This window comes from Dermacentor silvarum, chromosome 3, assembly GCF_013339745.2.
Source record: "Dermacentor silvarum isolate Dsil-2018 chromosome 3, BIME_Dsil_1.4, whole genome shotgun sequence".
NCBI classification, from domain to species: domain Eukaryota; kingdom Metazoa; phylum Arthropoda; class Arachnida; order Ixodida; family Ixodidae; genus Dermacentor; species Dermacentor silvarum.
Window position 1 is genome coordinate 206,687,428 of NC_051156.1, and position 23,110 is coordinate 206,710,537.

The 23,110-nt window shown below is 45.8% G+C and overlaps 1 protein-coding gene and 1 pseudogene across 3 annotated transcripts in view; one reads left to right on the forward strand and one right to left on the reverse strand.

Annotated features, from left to right (window-relative positions):
* Positions 1-1,159: 1,159 nt before the first annotated feature.
* Positions 1,160-6,114, reverse strand: LOC119446550 (uncharacterized; annotated as a pseudogene).
* Positions 6,115-6,212: 98 nt separating this feature from the next.
* Positions 6,213-23,110, forward strand: part of LOC119446549 (zinc finger matrin-type protein 3) — a 49,704-nt gene continuing 32,806 nt past the window's right edge. The window contains exons 1-3 of one of the 3 annotated variants that reach the window (XM_037711003.2): positions 6,213-6,366; positions 10,532-10,957; positions 19,951-20,327. In XM_037711003.2, coding sequence (XP_037566931.1) covers positions 6,348-6,366; positions 10,532-10,957; positions 19,951-20,327 — 822 coding nt within the window. In that variant the 5' untranslated portion in view covers positions 6,213-6,347. The other 2 variants (XM_049664207.1, XM_049664208.1) reach the window with 2 other exon arrangements.

Consider the following 23,110-nt stretch of genomic DNA (forward strand, 5'->3'; position numbering starts at 1 on the left):
AATATGGTGGCCTGAAAAAAGTGTTGTAGGGCCCCTTTAATGTTGTTTAATTTTTATTTTGAAGAAAGCAGTATAGCAGTGAACTTTAGCCTAGCAAGAATGCATAACAAGGCTATGAACCTTAGCATAGTGTTGTTCATTTTATGTAGTAGATAAGGCTGACTTAATATTTCAGTTTGAAGGGGCACTCAAGAAAATTAAGTTAAACTGTGTTGATAGAATATGCTTCTGGAATTGCACAAAAGGTAGTAAGTAGTATTACCAGTAGTGGAGACATTGCAAGCCACTGTCAAATCTGAGTCAAATTCTTTGGGATGTCACAGATTTTGGCAGTTGCTTGGGAACTAGTTAATTGTTCATTAACAGAAAAGAGAGAGAGAGAGAAGAATATAAAGGATTATATTGTATTTCAATGTAAGTGCAGGATCAACTGTGCAAATTTTATTGATTTTGTACTACACTGTATAAAAACGGCCAAAACGTGCGAATCGTACGGTCCTCAAAATCCATGCCTACACTAACACGGCGATGCAATTCAAGAAGGGAAAGATTGTGCCTTTATTTTCTACACTAATGACAGAGCGTATTCCATTGAACTGCAAACAAGAGTTTTTGGCGAATCGTTAATCCAAATGGTAAACTGATTTAGTCTCTTTATTCAATAATGTTCCCCCGAAAGCCTGTGGTTCTGTGGCAGTTTACTAACATGTACTTTTATGCCTTGTTTCCTTCGATGCTCTTATCTATTAGTCATTCAGGACGAGACATTTACAACAGACATTTTCTAAACAAAGAGTAAATGTAGAAGGGTAAAAAGAAGGACACCGACCACTGAAAGAATACAAGACAATATGTTTAGGCTCCCCTGACGGGAGCCTTGTTCCCGTCAGGGGAGCCGAAACGTATTTTTTTGTACATTGTGAACAAGGCTCCCGCCAGGGGAGCCGAAACATATTGTCTTGTATTCTTTCAGTGGTCGGTGTCCTTCTTTATACCCTTCTTCATGATGCCTCCCGACCAGACGGGTTCCCGTCAAAACCTTGACTTCAAAGAGTAAATGTGTTGCATTGAAACGCAAAAAAGTGCTTGCTTAATAAAGTGCACACCATACGCACGGTGCAACAGCAAGACACGTTGCAGCGAAAGAGCAGCGCGAGACGATTCTAAAATTTTTTTTATTTGTGGCACATTTCCAAAGCAAGAATACCATCGTTGTGCAAGTCCCATGTAGTCACAATCAAAAGTTGCCTCGAGATTTCCAAGGGAAATGACAGAACATAAATAAAAAAGCCCCTGCGTAAAAACTAATGCATTACAGTGTGAACCTCCAGGCAGTAATCTAAAGGGCATGTTTGGTAGTAGCAGCACAACCTGTACAGATGCACGTAGGCAGGTTTAATTATGCACTGTGACACCATAACCTTGGGCTATTGACATGAAAATTTTCTAACCACTTCACTGCATGCAGGGCAGCTATGGCAAGTCTAAAAACAGCTAAAGATGGGCCAAGATACATCACGCACTGTGTCATTACACTAACACTGATAACCACCATGTGCAAAAATGAACTATTCATATTAGGTAATAAGCGTGTTTAATACAGCAGCACCTATCAGCCTAAAATGAAACGGTCTGCTTTTAAGTCTTTGTTCTAGCAGAGAAAAGTTGGCTAGCAAAGTTTCTGGCATGCCTGTAGGTCAAATTACACACAGGTAAAATCTAAATCATAGCAGAAATGAGACTTGTGAAACTGCAAGAATTGTACGTTTTCATAGTTGTAAATACAAGACAAGGCTTAGGGAAAGCATGCACTATTGGGCCAGAATGAAATGCTAACAAGTAAAGCAACACTCGTGCAATTTCTTTTTTGATGCCGTGTTTTGTGGCTGCAAATTGTTTAAACGGCTGAATATGCAGTGAACAAACATCAGCATTTTTCAAGTAATTATGTGAAGTAAGTAGTAATAAGTTTTCCAAGACTGTACTATGATGATTCTCCTCCTTAGATTCCACTGTCACCTGTTGCATGGAGTTGCTGACCTTGGCAATAGCAGTGCTGCGACAGCATGCAAGCCACTGGCAAACGTTAAAAAGAATGGAAAATGAAAGAAATGTTACGAAATATGGCCCTCATCAGTTCTTTCTTCCCCCCAATGATGTTTTTTTCTGACCTGGCAATGCTTTCAGTTGCAGCCGTAGTTCCTTGTAGCACAAGGAATTTGTTTTACGAGAACAGGCTTGTAAAATGGTAAGGTGGAACCAACAGGCCTGGGACGGTATAATGTAGCGATTCATTTTGATCAATTCTATTCGTATCATCAACTGCACATGATACACTGATCCTGGTGATAACGTAGGTGGAGTGCCGTTTGCACCACAGATGAAAAATAAAAAGAATTGGAATAGAATTGTTACATTATCCTGGCGCTTTCACCACTGCATTAATAGCTGTGAATATTTTAACATGAACATCACTCAAGTGACTCGACAGTGTATACACCGAAGTACAAACATGTGAGTGTCAATAGTGAACTACAATGACCACCTACATGATGGTGTGCTCACCCTATGTTTGTTACTCAAAATGTGAAAGTAAGCTAGACAAAGGGTAGGGTTCAAAGGAGATGGAGACTGCAACTGATCAATGCTGGGTGAGCAACGAAAGCCTCAGCTTAGAGTCAACATTTCAACAGGAGGACTTTCTTTTGTCAGTGTGCCAGGTGGTGTTTATATATGGGCGCCCCTCCCCCTAGCACTGCTAATGAAAAGCAGCTGCTGCCTTGAAAAGGACAGGTCCCCAAGTTGAAGCAGGCTCTGGGCTCAGACTTCCCTTGTTCATGCATCATTTATTGAAGCATAATCGATAGACACTAGTAGCATTCACTAGAGTCACTCAATGTTTTTCCCTTGGCACCTTCAAGTAGCAAGAGACATGAAAGTTTCAGGTGGAAATGCCCCCCTAGCAAAGATAAAATAAAAAGACCTGCATGCGCACTATGATGTGGCTTTACTGATTGTAGCGAGTGATAAAACTAAGCATTATTGTGCCAAATGTGCTGTACTGTGTGAAACGAAACACCATGTGCAGGTTGTGTTGTGCCCGAGTGTGCACATAAAAAGTGCTTTAGCCAACACTATTTGCTGGCATCAGTGCAAAGATTTATATTTCCACAATTGAGTAAGGTGCAACACAGTTGCCTGTGCTTGGCGAGATTCAAAAGACATTGCAACAAACTACAGCTGATGTCAACTCTCGCAGCACTGACAGCATATTTGATGTCAGTATTCCAAGGTCAGGTTGCCTCATTCATCATCAATTACTCTCAATGCGATGTGATGCAAATGTGATGGAACATCTCTCATTAATTCACTCTAGTGGTCAGCATTTCATCAGTGTCACGCAAATTATGCTCAGGAATTTCCTTTATAGTGGCTTAGCCAATTGGTGTACAGTGAACATGACACCTCTGAATGTGACTAAGGATATGGCTATAGCTTTAACTTGCAATAAGCTTAGTAAAATTGAAGTGAATACAACCTTTTAGCCACACTGGAGCCAGAAAAGTTGCAACAGCTATGCTTGAGCATAGGCCTCCCTATACAGATGCATCATAGAGGCGGCTCACAGGTGTGGTAGTGCTCCAATATGAGCACTGATGGTGAAAAGAGCAGTGTGCTGCCACTACATTCAGAACACTAGTGGGAAAACGACACTTTCTGGCAATAAAACAAATGCATGCCCAATATTCATAAATGTGCAGGTGTGTGCAAGTATGCAATACCAAGACAGTGTATTTCACAGCTACCACTATTGCAGCAAGTGTGCTAGGCCTCTCAAGCACTGCTGAATTTATACTCCAGTATCCTCAGCTATCAGTGATCTATAAATCTGGAGTAAGCCTACATGTTTTAAAGCTGGCTACAAGTCTCTGGTAGCTGCCTGTCAGTGTCTAGAAGGGCCACAAATGTTAATTTATAGTTTCTAAATCTGCCGAAAACTTCAGTGCGAATTGCTGTTTGCCCGTCTAAATCTGTTGAGAACCTCAGTGCGAATTGCTGTTTGCCCGGAAGACAGCTTGGGTGCAATATCTGGTATTCCCCCATACAAGTGCACCAATTTCGCTAAAATCAAACAATACTGCCTGTGGCTACATAGCTTTTTTTTTCTTTTTTTTGCTGTAGAAGAACCATTTTCCTTCTTTTACAAAGACATTACCATGCTGTTGGCTCACATTATCACTAAGAAGGAAAAAAATATATCCTGTTGATCAGAAGAAAACCAACCTCCTACATTTACAAGCCACGCACCACTTTGTTCCAGTGTATTCGGTGCTTCTACAGCTTTTACGTGTGGAGTAACAGTATATATGAAAGAATCAGAAAGTTTTTCTTTCATTCACGATAGAGAAACTAGACAACATGTCAGTTCACACGCACAGTTAACTGTCCAAGTTGTCCGAGTTAAGTGACTGAAGGAACTGCGAGATGGCAACTTGGAAGGATTCGGCAAATGACTGCATGAGACGTCTTCGCTCATCCTCAAGCAGAGATTTCTGCTGTGTTGACTGCCTGCGTAGAGCCTCCTGCACTGCTTGTGTTACCTCGTCCTTTGTAAGTGACTGGACAGCAGGGGTGGGGACGTTTGATCCTGGAACCATATCTGTGCGGCCAGAAAGACTTGACATTCTCGAGCAAAGTCTGTCTAGAGAAGCTTCAATGCTGGTCAGCCGGTCTTCAACACAGGATCCATGAGATGCGTCAGGGCCGGTTGCCTTGGCGCTCGCTTCTTTGGCGCTTGCGGTAGCTGCACCGCCCCCGATGTTCGCCTCGAATCTTTCGGCAAGAGACCTAGACGAATGCTCGAGGGCCATCAGCGATTCACGAACAACGTGCAGCTCGTTCACGACGAGTTGGAAGTTGCGTTCGCTACGCGTTTCACGTTCGCGCAAGTCTCGCAGCTGGCTTTCAAGGTCGCGGACTCGGCTCTCACTCGCGGACAAACGGCGCGTGAGCGCGGCATTGGACTCTCGCAGCGCGGCCGCATCCACGGCGTCGGGACAGTTGTCTCGGCCACAGGACGGTCGGCCGCTGCGGCAGATCGCTGAACTTCTTTGGACATTAGCAGCCATGCTGGCCAACGTGCCTGGCTGGTCGCTGCCGCCCCGGCGCGACGACGACCCGGCGTCGTGCGGTGAGCCGCGCAGAGTCGGGACGCACTTCGGCGATGTGCTCCCGCGCCGCAGGCGAAAGGGAAGACGAAGCTTGCATGGTGTGTCTGAGTTCCGATTCCGCAGCCATGTCGGGAAGTGCGCCCCCGACTCGCTGGTGGGAGCTAGGTATGAAATTAAGAAGGTTGACGTCGTCGCTTGGCGCACCTTCGCGAGCGTGAAGCGAAACGTCAGGAGGGTTTGCATTTCTGACGCGAGGGCCTGAGGGGTTGTCGCCTTGCCCTTCGCTGTGTTGAAGATTTCCTTCGCTTCCCATGCTGCCTGTTCCTCCTGGGCTTGTGCGGACTCTGATGAGATCGGGGAATGCAGCCCATGGAGACGGCGCTGGGTGTGCCGCGACGCCGCCGACGGCGCCTTCGAATTCCCCGGACTCGTTGTCGTCGCTGTCCGCCACATGCGGACTGCTTGCGGCGTCGTCAGAGTCTCGTCGAGACATTTAGATTTCTTGCGGTTCTTTTTTTCTCGTACAGACAGAGAGGCCGCTGTAACACAGGGCCAGTAGCACGTCGGTGAAGTTGATTACGCAGTTTTGAACTCAAGGGTGTTTCCACAGCGTGCGCTGTTAGCGTTAATGCATCCGACGCGTACAAAGTGCCTGCGGAGGGTGCGTCGACCGAAGCTTCATTGACTGTCTTCACACGGAAATTTACAATGTATGTAGTACTTGTGCCGTCATTACATAACCACCGACGACGTCTCTCAGCACACACCGCTGTAAACGCACCCACCTTCCCTCCACTACTAGAGGCTTCAGTGAACTTCAAGGCAGAATTAATAAGTTTTCACACAAGTTTGACACAAGGGACGCGATTTCGTCTTCATTCAGTCAAAGCAGTTGGCATCACTTGCTAATCAAACAACGACTTCAATCTTTCAAAGCACCATTGGAGACGAACGAAAAATAAAAAATATTGCGGTTCCGATCGCAGCGCCTCCACACGGTTGCGGCTAGTGTATTTATTTACCTTTTATTTCTTTTTACCACGCCGTTGCTGTTTTACCGGGTGCGCGAAGCCGGCAAGTTGGAAACTCGTGTTGTTAATCCAAAATAGTGGAAAATGCGTGCAAGTTGACATATTTCATATTTGCCTGTTGTGTTACGCAAGCGTAAAACCCAGCATGGTTATGAGAGTTCCAGGTAAGTGGTTTCGTCCGTGCCATTCACCGGTGCCGCGGTAGCCTGCTGTTGCTTGGCCGGACCGCACGTAACTAAGCCTAACGTTGAAGAGCAATCATTCTTGTGGGATGAAAGTCCAGCCGATAGTTCACTTCGAAAAAAATATGCGTGAAGGTACGCCGTTTCGATCTGAAAAGACGAATGCTTGTTGCCAACCGTGTAGCACTTTTACAAAAGTTTAGTTTTGCCTATTTCTTACGGAGCCTTCCAGTTGTTCTACCCAAGCATGATTGATTTCTCCCTTGACTGCATAAATTGTGCAGCACGAACAATCGCGTCCGTGCTAAATGATTCTGAGCCACCATACAGCACGCCTACCACTACAGCGCTCTCGCGGTAAACGAGGTGTGTCACCTGCGTCGAACCCTTTCTCGGTTGTCATTCATCCGCGTTAGCTGTTCGATTTACGAGCGGCGTGGTTAAACCCACTCGGGCGTTAAATACCAGCGGATAGTTTGGTTCCGCGCATGGTCTGGCTTTGAAATCCGGTTTCTGTTCTCTCGAAGCGGCGGGAATGGTGCGCGAACGCTTTATTATTATTTTTTTTTAAATTTTGTCGCAACTGTGCGAGTCCAATGCGTGAATCGCTGTGCGCTGTCTCAACGCTCTCTTGACATTTGACTGCACGAAACTTTCATTTCCACTTCCGAACTTCCGACTACTTTGAGCACGAAGAGTAATGGCCGGTATTCATTTTTGTGAAGGCCATAACCGCCGCGTTTACCGGCATGTTTCATTCCGTACCTGTATACGAAACCGCTTGATTTTTTTCTCAGTTACTTCCTGACCTCGCAGCCCAAGTTATTTTTGATCGCCGAGAGCCTCATCCAAGACCACACTGGGCGCGTCCGCAAAAATCCGCTTTGAAGTAATCTTCAAAAAAGTGTCTAAGGGAGCGAAAGACGGCCAACAAGAAATAACACGCAAATGAAAGACCTGCATTTTGAGCGGTGCATAGGCTGAGGCGCGACAGATGTGCATCGTCAAGTTGAAGAGGGCCAGATATATATAGATGTGCCCTCCCCTTTTCTCCCTGCCAAAGTACGGCAAAGATAACACTTTTGACAGATTGCACCTCGCATATGCACCACGACTGGGCGGCAGGAACAAAATCTAGGCTATTTGTGTGTCCTCAAGTGAAGCCGTTGGTAAGTTGCGCCACACTTGCTAGCGGCATGTGGCCGTGCGCCACCCACATCATGTTGTAGCCCCTGCTGTGATGCTTACGGGTGTTAGAAGCGGAGTGCCAGTCTTCTGGTAGCAGTAACATGTCTTAAACCACATTACCAAAGCACTGCTTGTCATCGTAGCTGCATTGCAGTGTAAGTCAGGACAACTACTGGAGAAAGCTTAGTGTGGGTCTAGGGTTGCTTCTGTGTGTGCTTCTTTCATTGACTGCGCCATCACTTCTGCTTAAGCCAAATGTAAGTGAGACACTTTCCATTTCTTTTCTCGACAACACAGCTTTGGCCGTAAGTGGGACAGTTTTTGTTTCTTGATGTAGCTTTTGTTGCGAGTGGGATATTTTCTGTTTCTTTTGTCCTGACGATGCAGCTTTTATTGTAAGTAGAGCAATTTGTGTTTCTTTCCTTGACGACAGATTTGTGGGACATTTATTGTTTCTTGATTGAATATTGAATCAACTATTGATACATTTTGAATAATCGACAGCCATTTTCACCATTAATGTCAACAGCTTTAGCAAGTTCTTGTCATTACATTGCCCATTTTGTAGTGTGGTTTATGAAAAGCACAAATAGAGCATTGTGAACAAATAAGCAAACTGTTAATGTATTCAGGACTCTTCAGAGCATGTAGGGCCATGCATTGTCGTAAGTTTAATAAGGTGGTCTTGTGGGCCATTTAGCATATGTGCATACGTTTGAGACTAAATTGGAGTCATCAGTAACACTGGCAGAGCAAGAAAACTCACTTTTTCAGTAGTCAATATGGTCGGAGTTCATGGAGCCACTATTACATTTGACGATTTGATGTATTTGAAGGCAACTTGAAAAATATCCATATTTTGTTAATAGTGACTCTTCTATTCAGAGACTGAATTAGAACCGAACAGTATTTAATTTGTTAGAAAATTTGAAATATCCACATTCCCCACTATTTCAGCACAAATGCAGGTTAGGCTAATGCAACAATTCTGTTCAATTCTTTTCCCACGTTGAGCTTTGGCAGAAGTCTTTGTGGTGTTCTGCCAATATTAACAGAATCAGCCAGTTGTGGGAGGTGGATACGAAGCAAATAAAGTTGTGTGAAAGGAATCATTACATTATATTTGCTTATGCCTCTGTGCATGTCCCTCCATGGTGCAGTTCATCACTTGGTTTTGAATTCAGGTTCTGATGGATAGATTTTGTGAACATTCTTCTTAATTAAAGCAGTTTGGTGGATAGTGTCACGAAGCATGTTATTTCTGCCTTCCTGCTGTATCCTCAGTTTCCAAGATGGTGGTTCATGCTAATTTACCATCAAAGCGGGAAGTATTTTTTATTGCCTTAAAAAAGTAATGTTCTTCTCATGATGTCTTTATACCACCAGACCTCCGGCATGTTTTACTTTCTCTGTGGTCAGGTTGAGTAACTTTTTTCTATACTATTTTTATAAGCCAAGGTCTTGAGCGGGTTACTATGTTATTGCTTTTGGTTATTGTCAGAGGTTCGTGTTACCATCCACATTTCAGTCTAGCCAAAGCCATAACAAACAATGTAGCATGGAACTGCAGTTAATTTTCAGTGAATTGATGTAGATACTTTTTTTCTTTGTTCAACTCTGTTCGAAGGTTCCAGAAAAGCACCATTTTATTTCAAAAACCTTGCTTAATTTGACTGCAAGATCACTTGCATAACTCAGCATTATTCAAGGATGTCTAACTACGAAGAGGTTGACTGCATAAACTTGTGGTATTTAAGAAAAATATTTATAATAAATTGGAATTGTCAAAGTGCTGGGGATGGGGGCTTATTCAGTAACCTTCTGGCATTAGCCGAAGAGAATAGGCTGCTATTGAATATTCACATTAAGTTTGATTACGATTACTGCCTTGTTTGCCACTGGACTGCAGGAGCGCATGCTGATAAAACTAAAGAGCATTGAGGCATGAAGCTTTCATGACATGCTGCAACGCTTTGAAGCCAGTCTTCGTTTCGATGGTGTGAATGGTCTATACAGCTGCGGTAAAAATCGGTAGTGAGTGCGTCCCCCTCGGCAGCTTGTCACCTGCCACGGTGGCTTAGCAGCTATGGTGTATGAGCTAAGCACAAGGTCACGGGATCAAATCCCGGCCGCGGCTGCTGCATTTCGATGTGGGTGAAATGCAAAAACGGCTGTCCCGTGCATTGAGGGCACGTTAAAGATCCCCTGGTGGTCAAAATTAATCCGGCGACCCCCACTACTTCGTGTCTCATAATCAAATCATGGTTTCGGCACGTAGAACCCCTGAATTCAATTCAATTCTATTCAGCAGCTTGTCAATTTGCCCTATGGCTGGATCCAGCTTTAGCAACTGTTTTGTTCCCTTGTTATAAGCTAAATAAAAAAAAATGTGAGGGAAGGCAACGCCATTTAATGTATAGCAAGCTTAAAGCCAGTTTGAAATAATTGAGCGAGGTGTTACACGTGAAATCCCTATGCAAAATTCAGAAAAAAAGTCTTTTGGTTAAGCCGTGAAAAAGCTAGCTCTCAATCGGCTCAATTGAAATTGTTTTTGATAATCTTTTTTTGAAGTCAGCATTTTGGTCTTGTATCCGCCGCCATGCCCTGCCCGACTACGTCGGGAGAGCCGGAGAACTGCGAAGTGAAAAGCCCCAGCACTGGTACACAAAAGCTGTTTATTAGTCTGCGATAGGTATATATACAGATGCACGTGGCGGTTAATCCTGCTAAGGCGCCTGCATGCCTTGCGCCATTTAGTTTAGCACAAAACTATTACTAAATACCACAGGTCTCACTTGTGTAACTCCTTGTTAATTTATTTTAAAGTGGCCTTAAGAGCCTGTTATACATTCACTGGTGTGGGTTTCCTGCACATTTCTAGCCGGCTTTTACATTGTTGCCTCCAAGTAAAATGATGGATTTGTTCGCTCACCTGCATTGCGTTCCTGCATGTGCGCAGCCTTTCCACGGCCTGCGCGGCCCCCGCGCCCAATGTTCCGAGGAGTGATGCCTCCACCGCCACCACCACCGCCCCCTGGTGGACCCTATGGCCACTTCCCGCCAGGGCCGCCATGCTTTGCTCCTGGGGGTAGGCCACCCATGCCCCCTGGGGGACCAGGTGCCTTTCGCGGTGCGGACCACATGAGGCCCATGAGGCCCCCCCTGCGGGTGTTTGGGCCCCCTCCCCCTCCTCCGCCGCCACACTTCATGCGAGGTCCCGGTGCCATGCGCTCTCGCCCACTCTTCCGGCCGCCCAAGTTCAGCCCATACCCCGTTGGGGTCAAAGTCAAGAAGGAGCCTCTCGATGCTAGTGATGCCATTGCTGCCAACAGCACGGTGAACAACACCCAGAAGACCGGCTCTGATGGCACGAATTCAATGCCAGGTAAGCGCAGAAGGTGTCGGCTGCCCTTCCAGCATGTTGTACAGTTGTGAGAATATGAGATGGAACACCAAATTCGTGTTTAAGCAATGGTTACTCGGGACATGTGAGTTCTGACTTGCTGATATTGTAGCGGTCGTTTCACACAAGGACAAAATACTTATCCAACGGCCATTGCTTCCACCCTGGCTGCTGTTTGAGCTTTGGCTTACTCGTCTTTCCTCTTTATGAGGTACAGATCTTTGGCCATTACCCTATTTTACATGCAGTGTGTCTCAGTAACATGCGATCTTGCCCGTTATGATATTTAACAAGTATCTTTCCCTTTGAACATCTAGTGCCATTGAACACTTTTGTGCAGAGCATCTCTCTTTAACCCTCATGGCTTTTTGAAGGTGATTTCGGTGCTAGCTTTAATGTTGCTTCAAAAGATACACAGAACACTTGGTTGTGGTAGTGTTTGACTGCGGTGTAACTAATTTACTATCAGTGAACATCAATGTAATATGTCCACATGTACAATGCGAGAGGGCATCTGTCATGGTGGCTCAGTGGCTATGGCATTGCATTGCTGAGCACGAGGTCGCAGGTTCGATGCCTGCTTGTGGTGGCCTTAAAAAGTATGAAGGTTGGGAAACAGAAAATACTTAAATTGAAAACTAAAGTTATTCTCAAAGATCCGGATCTGATGTCTCATAAGAATATAGCTAGATATGATTATGCCACTCATAAAAGAATTAACAAATTTCTCCTGGCTGCTTTCACCTATGGGAACCACACCAATCGCAGGAAGAGAACGAGCCATTGTATCTTTACATCGTATATTACATATACAATAAAGCCTCAGTAATTTGACCTTCATTAATTTGGAAAATCGGATAATTTGTACTTGTTCCTCTGGTAGCCGCAGGTGTATACATTACTTAATGGCGTCGATCTCGTTTATTAAGACATATTTGACCACACTCCAGTTATTCGGACTATCTTTGGAACATGGTGAGCGTGGAGCACCACAAGTGTGCAATGCAAGAGAGCAAAGGAGCCGTTAGTGTCTAACCAAAATGAAGTGACTTGAGTCTGCATCGCCGTAGTCATTAATGGAAACCATACAAGAAAAACAGGAACTTCGTAACGCTTTGTGCCCTAATGTGCCTTTATAGCCTTTTTTTGTGTTTACTGCCGTGCGTCACTGCGTTGACTGCGTATCTTTTAGAACTGCACACAGTGGAACCCTGTTGATACGTTCCTGAATGTTGCATTTTCCCGTCTGCTATGTCGTATTTTCGTGGCCCATTGACCTTTATGTATGATGTTCCCATTTGATATGTCACCATTCTGCAGTGTGGAGGCAAATTTAGCGGTGCAGAGGCAGATTGATTCTTGCACATTACTACAAATGTAAACTAGCAGGTAAAGGAGTGCTGACAAAGTTATTGCCCTTTTTTTATTAATTTATTGGATAGCCCTTAGCATTATGGAGTCTTAGTTCACGGAGAGCGCACTGAATATTTAATTATGTTAGGTAATGATACAGCCATTTCAAAACGCGCGTTTGCGCGGCTTTGGATGTCAAAAAGGCTACCTATTTCGTCACCAAAACCTGTTGTGGTGGTCTTGTGGTACCAGATACTACTGACGCGTACACACACTGTGGTCATGGTGCCTAAAGCTGAGTTCATTCAGTACTCAACGGTCTCCCTTGCGTTTCCGAGAGAAGCGAACAATTGGAGAGGCCAGTTTGGCAGCTTTCGGCGACAAGTCATTTTATGCCCTTCAACCACCACACACTGCCACTTCCACTTTCGGTGATGTGAGAAGTAACCCTTTTCACGTCCGAGACCGCGCTGCGCTTGACAAGCATTTTGGGCAGGCCGTACACAAAGTGCTGTAATTCGACGTTGTAGGCACATCACTGGCATTGCCTCTGCGATGGGGCCTGCTCGAAACGAACACATGAATGATCACAACACAGCTGAACCAGCCTGAACACACGCATACAAAAAGCAAATGGAAACCGGAAGCTGGAACCTCTGCCACTTCTCACGCGGGAAGCTGATGATGATGATACACTTTTTGTAACGGGCATATGTCGGGCGCCATGGCGCAAGAATAAAAGTGATTTTGTCACCCTTTAGTTATTTATTGCGTCAATTCCATGGGTGTAACCTTTCTATAAGGAAAAGCAAACTAAACTGCAAACTATAGTTTGGCCTCCAATGACGGAGGCACCTATATCATTGTGGCCACACTGATTGCCTTCACAGTTGCTGTAGCGCTGCCTACACGATGAGCCCTAGGAGCTAACATCTGTACCAACAGTCGCTGAACTGTTAATACGAGATTCTATTTCTTTCAGAATGCTGCCGCGCACGGTTTCTTGTGCTCATAATAAAACGAACATATAGTTAAATGCCTTTATAATGAAGTGCTTGGGACCCCCAGAATCCTTTGTTACACAGGTCATTTAAATGTAAAAATTGCGTACTGTACCTCCCACTAGAACAGGCTAAGTATGTTCAACAAGTGAAAACCTTTATTTAACATGAATTCATGAGATCTTGGTGAAATCAACCGTCATTTATCTTGTGCGTACTTCAAATCACGGAATGTGCAACTGCAGCCTATCTTTTTGTACCGAGGTACAAAGCATGCTCCATGGCGAGATGCTGGAGCAACGCAAGTTAAAACGGCACATCGTCGAGAAAGCCACTATCGAGTCCCTGGCATGAAAATTCTTCGTACATTTATAAGCTCTTTAGTACTGTTGCCTTTGTTGACATTTGCATCCTTTGCACCTTAGATGGCTTTGAAGACATTGTTGGTTGTCAGTTTCTTTTACATCATCGTGCCGTCATCAACTGCGATGTATTCATCGTCAGCTGTGCTTGTATCTGCTCCTGCGTTACTACAATTAGGGCATGAGCGGAGCAATTCCTGGAGCAGTGTAGCAGGACTTAGCGCTCGCTGACTTCGGCACACTCGTCGAGTGTGTCACTAGCGCTAAGGCAGAGCGCAGCTTACTGGCATCAGCAGAGGGAAGTGGCGGCACCGATATGCGGCATTTGTTGTAAAGCAACAAATCAGCCGTAGGGGATGTCTAAATTCCTCAGTTGTACAAACCAATTCGTTGTCGTAGTCTTCGTTGTGAGGTGTTTACAATACATATGAAAGATAGGAATTCGGCCGGAATGTTGTCAATCCTTCGTTGTACAGGTCATTTTGTAGTAGTGGCTTTCATTGTGGGGGCGTTATAGCCAGGGTTCTCCCTAGAAAATTTTGAGGGGTGGACATCTGAGGACCGGGGGGGGGGGGGGGGGGCATACTGGTAATGACAACGCAACAGACGTTCGAGTGCAATCGCACAACGATGCAAGTGAATTTATTTCTGGACATACTACACTTTCAGCCTCCGATTCTTCAGCTTGGCCCACTTTTCAGCTACCGTATCATATGGGTAGCTCTCAATATTGGGCCCCTCATGCGCAATGCGAATGAGGCAGTCCAATGACTTCTCTTTGAGGTGATTTCTCAGTTGCGTCTTTATAAGTTTCAGAGCTGAGAAGTCTCTCTCACAGTCTACCATGTGCGGTGGGAGTGCAAGGTATGACCCAGCTATGTGCGCCGTAAGAGGAAACAGCTCTTTCAGATCGTGCACCACAAAATCAAAAAGTCCGCTGCTGTCAGCTTTTGCAAGCGCTCCATTCAAGCACCAAGTTGGCAAAAGCAATCCACTCTGCCAAGAGTAGGGCACAGCCTTTCAAGCGCATTTGCAATTTCGACTCTGTTGGCACCCACCATATCTTTGTAGCTGCTGCGGGCAAACACAATAGAGTAACTGGGAAATATAGGGTGGTCTTGAAACCTTTCCTTAATATTTTCTACCAGCTTGTTGATGAATGCCCCTTTTGGTGCTATGGAGCCATTCCTCAGATTCTTCTGTGACTGTCACCTGTATGTCATGGCTGACACAAAAATTATTAACCTTTGTCTGAATGTTGTTATGTGTTTCCAGTGTCTTTATGTATGATTTGATGAGTCCCTGCCCAAGGTCCACATGCAGTGATGATGTTTGAAGTGTTCCCAAAAGCCTATCAATTAATTGGAGAAGCTCACACTTCATCAGTAGGGTCCCAATAAACTTCACATTCATCACAAACTTGAGCAGTCCAGTTGCCTTGATGTCGCTGTGTTCTCCTGCCTCCCTAGACAGGCTGACCATTTTGGCCGAGAGATTATTGTGGACGGCTGCACATGACCCACCAACACCCAGCCACCGTGTGGCAGATGGCTCAGTGATCTTTCTCCCATCTTTAACTCCATAATTTTTTGCACAGAACTCAGTCCAGCTGTTCGAACTGTACAGCTGCTGCAACAGTTTTTTAAATTTACGGACCCATGGAACTGCTCTGGCTGCCTGGCATGCTTCTAGGTTCAGCTTGTGTGTTGCACAATGAATTCATACAGCCTGAAAGCTCTGGGGAGCTGTTAGACCTTTTTGCTTTTCAGTTACCAACTTCACTGCTCCAACCTTTTTTCCAGTCAGAACAGGTGCACCGTCAGTTCCAATTCCCGGAAGGGCATCAAAGAGCATGGGCCGTATTCTGTAACGCTTCGGTTTTCGAAGGATTCGGTTTGGCGGTGGCGTCACATTGGGGCGGTCCGTTGATGTAATGAAGACAAGTGAAAGGACAGAGACCAATCGGTGCGAAGGTTTCTTTTTGTGGCAGTGAACGTCACAAACCGAGTAAAAATATAGTAATTTACGAGCGCTTCTTGGTAAATAAAAATAATTTGTTCATGGTATTGATGAGGTTTACGTTTTTCATCATGAAACATGTGTGAGTTGTACTGGCGGTGAGTGACTTGACGAATTTTGTTTACTTCGGTTGACCCATTTATGCCGCTAGGTGGGACGTTGTACGCTAACTTCGCGTTGCGGCCAAAATACACTCAAGTTCCTCGCACAGTCGGAGCGCTGTCTCTTTTGAGAATCTGAATTGTCACCGGAATCCCTCGTCTGTCATCTCAAAGGCGTGCGGCGACCAATCGCTGCACGCAAACCGAATCCTTCGAAAACCGAAGCATTACAGAATACGGCCCCAGACCTTTCTTGGTTATAAAACCTTCTACAGCACATGCAGTGTTGGCATCATTGAGAGCTAATTGTCTTTCATCACTAAGATGTGGTTCAAGGCTGCCCAGTACATCAATCATGGACAGGAATTTTACTCTTAATTCCCCATTGAAAATGTATCTGCAGTGGATGACCAGCTGCTCCACAATTGCGCAGTTGGTTGTTTCATCGAACATAAGAGAATAATGCTCACTCTGCCGAAGTTCGCATAGGACTTTCTCCTCCATGACATCCGACAGGCAGGTAATCATCTCTCCTGAATAGATCTCTATCTGCAGTACGTAGCGTTATTTCCTGCTGTATTTGTGTTTTCACATCAAGTCCAAGCAGAGACAGCGGACTGAGAATTGGCTCGAAGTTCGTTTTGTGCGGTATCCTGTGTTTACACAAGTAATACATTGATGCGAATCTGTGCCTCATGGCATTGTGAGAGACCGGGTACTGCACTTTCTCAAGCGGTGACACGGCTACCTTGCTGTTTGCCTCACGGGTGACAGCGTCGCGGTGCGACTGGCACGCTTCATGTTTACGAACACTTTCGAGTCGTATCCTCTTGCATGGCTCTTCGTTCCATACAGGTTTCTCAAAAGGCCTCTTGTTGTATTTTATGCACAGATTGCGAAACATCCCGCCTTTGATGTTGTCATAGAAAAGCTAATGATGGTTACGGATCCAAGATGCGTTGAAGACTGATGCGTGCTTGCTGTCTTCACCAGTATTAGGTGCACTGCATGTTGCTTCAAGGCTTGAGGTTGAACAGCCACCATCATGTGCACTCGATTTCAGTCTCTTCGACATGGGCGATGTTGTGGGCTCAACAGCGTTCTTATCGGACGCCTCCGGCTGTGTATGTTGTTCTTCGGCATCACTGGTCACTTTTGAAGAAAAAAAAAGTTGCAGTGGCTTAGCTCGGCTATGCCAGGATATACGTAGCGTTAGCAAAGGTTCAGCTGATTATTCTTAGCTTTCCTGGTTGTCTCCTACGCTCAACCGCTAATTGCCAGGCAACTACTTCGGGATCCGATGAGTCAAGCTTCTCCGTTCTTCTGCGCTGTTGAGCAGCATTTGCGCTCTCCTTCTCCATGGCTATACCACACTGGCAAACGCCAGTCAGAAGCGCAGCGGCTCCAGCGCAGTGTCAGACGGCGACTGCGCAGCGAGCGCGCGCCGGCGCCAGTGCGTCTACCACGGCTACGACGTCACTCCTCTGGAATGCGCAGACCGGCAGGCGGTGAGTCGCGCGCGGCGGTGGCGGAGTGCGCGAGAGGTGGCGGCTCCGGTGGCTCCGGTGCGCAAGCCGTGCGACATCACTGATCCTTGCGCATGCGCAGCACGGCTCTTGATGTGCCGCGTGAAACGGGCTTGGCTAGGCCAGTGTAGCTAACGCTACAAAAAGCTACAGCAGAGATGGCTGTGCAGCCTTTGTTTTCACAGCCATCTCCAGCACAAAGCACGACTCCAAATCCCTCGAGGCTTTTGTTTGCGCGTCAATGCCTCGGTAGTGCTAGAGTACACGAGGCATACCTTGGCTTCGTAGTCTCGCCTGCATGTTCAGTGGCACCACACCATGGTGAAAAACTGAACTTTTAGAAAGCGTAAATGAACCGGACATGTAGGCGCTGTACTAGTGTCAAACTCGCGAAGAGAAAAAATGCATGTTCTTAAAATCGTAAACAATAATTAAATTAAGAGAAGAAAGCCGTGACCACATTGGGAATAACCCACAATGACGACGATGACAACTGGAGATCGCGTGCAGTAAGCGCAAGCAACATGATCGGTGTCGGTGCGCTGAAGGTCATATCCACGATTACGGGGGTGCCAATCGCGATAGTTCATGATTACTGCCAGCTTCCCGGCCTGTGTTTCTGGCTCGTGAGCATTTGCGGCTGCTTCCCGCTGGCGTCCACGCTTGCCTATAACAGCGCGCTTGTGGAAGCCAGCCCCTCACGCTCGTAGCTTCTACTGCATAGGCGCAGAAAGTTGACCGCGAGTACAGTAAACTTGAAGCCCGAGAGGTGGGTGGTGGTGGGCGGTCAGCCAGAGTGGTGGGTGGCATAATCACTGCCGCCCACCATGGGGAGAACCCTGATTATGCCCAGGTCAGACGGGCAAATTTAGCGACACTTCAGGCAAGTGCACTTCGCCTCGCTGAGTGTCATTTCAGCGGCGTGGTGCTGATAGACGGCAAAACGAAGTATCATTTTGGATTGATGACAATGACAATTCAAATTTGTAGATAGAGCTCGATATGATTCTTAGCATTTTGAGATTTAGAAACGGTTACTCTTTAATTACAAAAAGAAATGCTGATTTAGAAGTCCTGCTATAAAAATAAAAATATCATAATCTCGTTAACACATCTATTTGTTTTCAATATCAATACAAGCACGGAACGTATCCAAAATCCGAATAGTCAAAATGGCGGACTCCTCCGAAAATGAGCGCTTCAAGGCTATTTTGGCTTCACTGACGTTGTAAAGACGCTCATAACGTTTGAAATCACGAAAAAGTAGTCTTAGAATTAGTGCAGACTCTAGTGTTAGCATTTATTTATATATTCTTGAAGCACTGCTATCCAGGTTACTCACTTCAGCACAGTGAAGTTAGTTCTTCAAATACACCCACTGGCAAGTGCCACTAGACTTCTCCATCTGACAGCCTACGAGTGACACTAACAGCAAAGTGCACTTGCTTGAATTGTTACTAAATTTGCCCATCTGACTGGGGTATTAGTTGCGCTAGCAAGCATGGTTTTATGCATATATAAATCACACCATTGTATAAGATGCACCGTCGACAAATGCTGGAAAGAAAACAGTGACTTATACATTGGGAAATACGGCAGATGAACTTTTTTTGACTCTGTGCACATTAGCCGGGTACCTTTAAAACTTCTTCATCACCATATGCGATTGTGTTGATAGCGACCGCAGCGGTTGCAGCGAGCAGTAGTTTTGTTTTGACTCAGTGCAATGCATCCGCAGCGCCACAAACACTACGGAAGCTGTTGAGGATGAAGAGCAATTCTACCGCGGCCCCGCACACTGGCATTCAACCTCCTGGCTAAATCACGATGGACAAACTATCTGTTGCCAGCTATTCGGCTGACCAGCTCACTGTTGAAAAAATAAGGATGTGCATGGGTGGTAGTAAAAAGCATGTCTCGAATAAAAACGTGGGTCTTGCGCCATGATCGCACTGCGAAGGAAGTTGTCAGGCCTTTGCTGCTGTGAGCAATAATTAGTCACGAGATGACAAGAATTGCAGCTTCCACACAGCTTTTGTGCAAAATAGAAACAAAATTTGCTGATTGATTTAAGTAAATTAAAGTGTGTTGATGTAGTAAGCATTTCTTTATTGTTCTCTTTGATACCCTCGTTAATTCGGGTAATATGGAAATATTTTTCAGTCTTGTGAAATCCGAATGGGGTTTTACTGTATTACATATTTCGTGTTTGGGCTGTTGTGATGCAGTAAAGATTCTTCGAAATTTGCTCAGTTCAGTCTTCAGCTCTTTTAGGATACAATGTAGTCCTTCTTTACCAATAAAAATTTAAATAGGCTCGAGCAGGTGTTGTGAAAATTCATTATGTCACGGCAAGCTTGCACGGGAACTTCAAAACGTGATCTCCATCCTTGCTTCGTTCTTGCGTTTTTTTCTGTCTTACTAAGCCTCTTATCGTGGGGAAAGAGGCTTCTTTTATTATTTTTTTTTGTATTTCAGAAAGGTAAATTACTAGTAGAGGTCAAATTATTTTTCACTTTAGTGTCCTTTTAATAGGCCCTGTGGCTCCATAGGAATGATGGCATGTGGGCGGCTTGGCTTAGCTACTGTGGTCTCATTTCACTACCTCTGCAGTGAGTGACGGCACATCCCAGACCACTGCAACAGCGAATGGCACCACCACGAGCTCATCTGCTGCAACCTCCATCAAGGTTGAAGCAACTGCAGCCCCAACCACAAATGCAAACAGTGGCAGCGGTGCGAGAAATGGCCTGGCTGCAGCGATTGAGGCGGCCAAGCGGGACGGCATTCCAGTGGAGATGATCCAGGCGCTGTACTGCAAGCTGTGCGATGCCAAGCTCAACGGTAGCCTTCAGGCGACGGCCCACTACGTTGGCAAAAGCCACGCCAAGCGAGTCAAGCAGTACCAGCAGGGCCAGGGCCGCGTGGGGCAGCAGCGGCTTAATGCCGCCACAGCAGCTGGCGGAGATGCCAGCAAGGGAGCAGCAACGGTGAGTGACCGGAGCTGCTGCACATGAGTTTAAACCTTTAAGTGCTGTGCCTGAATGTACCTATTAGTCTGGCCGCATGTAAATGTCACGTCACACTTTCTGCATGCTCCCAGCCTTTCCTGAGATAATTTTCATGTGTGAAACATCCGTAGACTGGTTGCACCATCTTCTTGGAAGTTGGCCCAACTGAAATTTTATGGCAAGTATTATATTTATATGGACAGTTGGCGAAACAAAGCTAAATGGGATACCTAAGACAAAAACTTCATTAATTATTTTTTTTTTATTTATTCACAGCACCTTACATTGAAGCATTGTGAAAAGGGGTTACATAACTAATATACATATTGTGGAAAATACACTAAGAAAGTATGATACAGTCGTACCCACTTATAACCATATTCAAGTGCCATGAAAATTTCATTGTTATAACCGATAATTGTTATAACTGGGTTGCATGAAAAAAATCAAGATAGGGGGATGGCAGACCTGTTGTGAGAAAACTATAATGGCGGGGAGGCCATTGTCCCTGCCCACCACCTTCCTCCATCCAGCTGCTGATTGTGTCGACTCGTTTAATGTTGAATACCAATGGTAGATACAGATCAAGTATTTCTGCTCTGTGTGGAGCAAGTATATTCCAATGGCAGAATGGGAGCGTGAGTTGTGTGTTCCAATGGCAGATTAGGACCAGCCGCTGATTCCGGATCGCTCTGTGGATCAAAAATATCTGCTCCGCCGAAATGGGCAGATTTCACCGGAAGTCCGCGTGATGTATTTCCTTCACCCGCCTCTGCTTCCTGTCATGGTCGCCTGTTTCCGGTCGCGGGCAGTAGACATGGAAAACATGGACCGCATGGATGCTGCGATGCGCCGTGCGCTTTTGTTCATGCTACTAGATAGTGACAGCTCCGACTCGGACACAAGTTCCAAGTCCAGTGATGATTCTACCGACACCGACAGTGAATGCGACGCTGCTGTGTGTCAACGGGCGTTTGATGTGATGTTTCGCCTGCCTGCAAAGAGGCCTAAAGTGATTGGGTTTGTCGAGGATGTCGTTCGGCGATACTCGGACGACGAGGTACCGTACAGCCCAAGGTGGTACAAGCGCGCCAACACGTGCGATACTCGCGTGAAATACCAGAAGGAAAACAAACCCAGTACTGTTTAACTCTGCTTCCTGCTCACTCTGATCACGTGATACAAGTCGCGGCTGTCGGCGTTCAAGAATGGCACTCAGTGCTGTAGTAAAACCTCGTTAATTCGGATTTCACGGTACCGAAAAAATGTCTTAATTAGCTGAAAGGTGAATTACCGAGGGTATCAAGAAAACAATAAACAAATGCTTTCTGTGTCAACACGCTTTTATATATTGAATGAATTAGCAAAATCCTGTTTCTGTTTTGCACAAAAGCAGTGTGGAAACTGCAATTCTTGTCATCTCATGACTCATTAGCGCTCGCAACGGTGAAGGCCTCGTGACTTCTTTGCGCGCGCCTTCATCTGAGACACGCTTTTCACTACCGCGCGCACATCTCAATTATTTTTTTGCCAGCGTCGCCAGGTCGCCACCCATCGCGATGTAGATGGTGCTCTTCACCTCCACAGCTTTGCACTGAGTAAAAACAAAACTATAGTTTGCCGCAACCGCGGCTGCTGTTGACGTAATCATGGACGGCGACCTTGCAGTTCTGAAGGCGCACGGCCGACGCATGCACTGAATAAAAACGAAACTACCGTTTGCTGCAACTGCGGACGAAACCGCGGTCAGCTATCGATGCGATCATGGATGGCGACTACTCAGTTACAAAGCCACGCGGACGCGCCGACGCGTGCACTGAGTCAAAACAAAACTGGTTGCCGCAACCGCTGCGGACGAAATCGCGGCTGCTATCGCCGCGATCATGGTTGGTGACTGCGCAGTCGTGTAGGCACGCGGCCAACCCGTTGCTATGCACGGCGGTACATGCAAGAATAAAGGTTTTAAAGGCACAAGTAGGCACGAAGCATTCCGGCGTTGCAGTCATTCACGTATTATTTTCACTGACGACTACGGTGATGCGAACTCCATTGCTTCGTTTCGGTGAACGCTAACGCCGTTTTGGCTCTATTGCGTCGCACATTTGCGGCGCTCCGCCAGCCCAGCGCTATCAGTGCAGTTGGTGTGGTCCATTCGTGTTTCGGAGGGTGGCAAAACGTAGAGCTAAAGGCGCAGCCCATTCGGGTTCGGAGGGGTGGAAGGCCGATGGGACAGAGGCGCGCCGAGGCTGGCGATGTGGAGGATGGAAAACAGCGTGCGGCGGCGTGCAACGGCTCAACTTTATTTTTTTTTCTTTTCGAGGAGTTTGCATTCCATTCCTTTTCTGCATGGACACCCAGTAGCCAAACTTCATCGTTCTAACTGATAATGCGGCACGGGGGCATTGTAGTAAGCGGGATATTTCACTATAGAAAACATTAAAAAGTTGACGGTGCAGCAGCTTCTCATTGTTATAACCGATATATTGTTAAAACCAGTATCGTTATAAGTTGGTTCGACTGTACATATATAAAGAGAAATGCATTGTAACACGAGAGGGGTGAATGCATTGTAACACGGCCATAATACAATGGCAACATGCAAGAAAGCACTGCGTAGTGTGAAAAGCTGATAATACACAAAGCATGAGGTCCAATTTTTGTAATATATTATTATATAAAGGCGAATCTCGATATATCGAACACAGATATATCGAATTATTGCTTGTACAGTAGAACCCCGCTGATATGTTTTATACAACGAA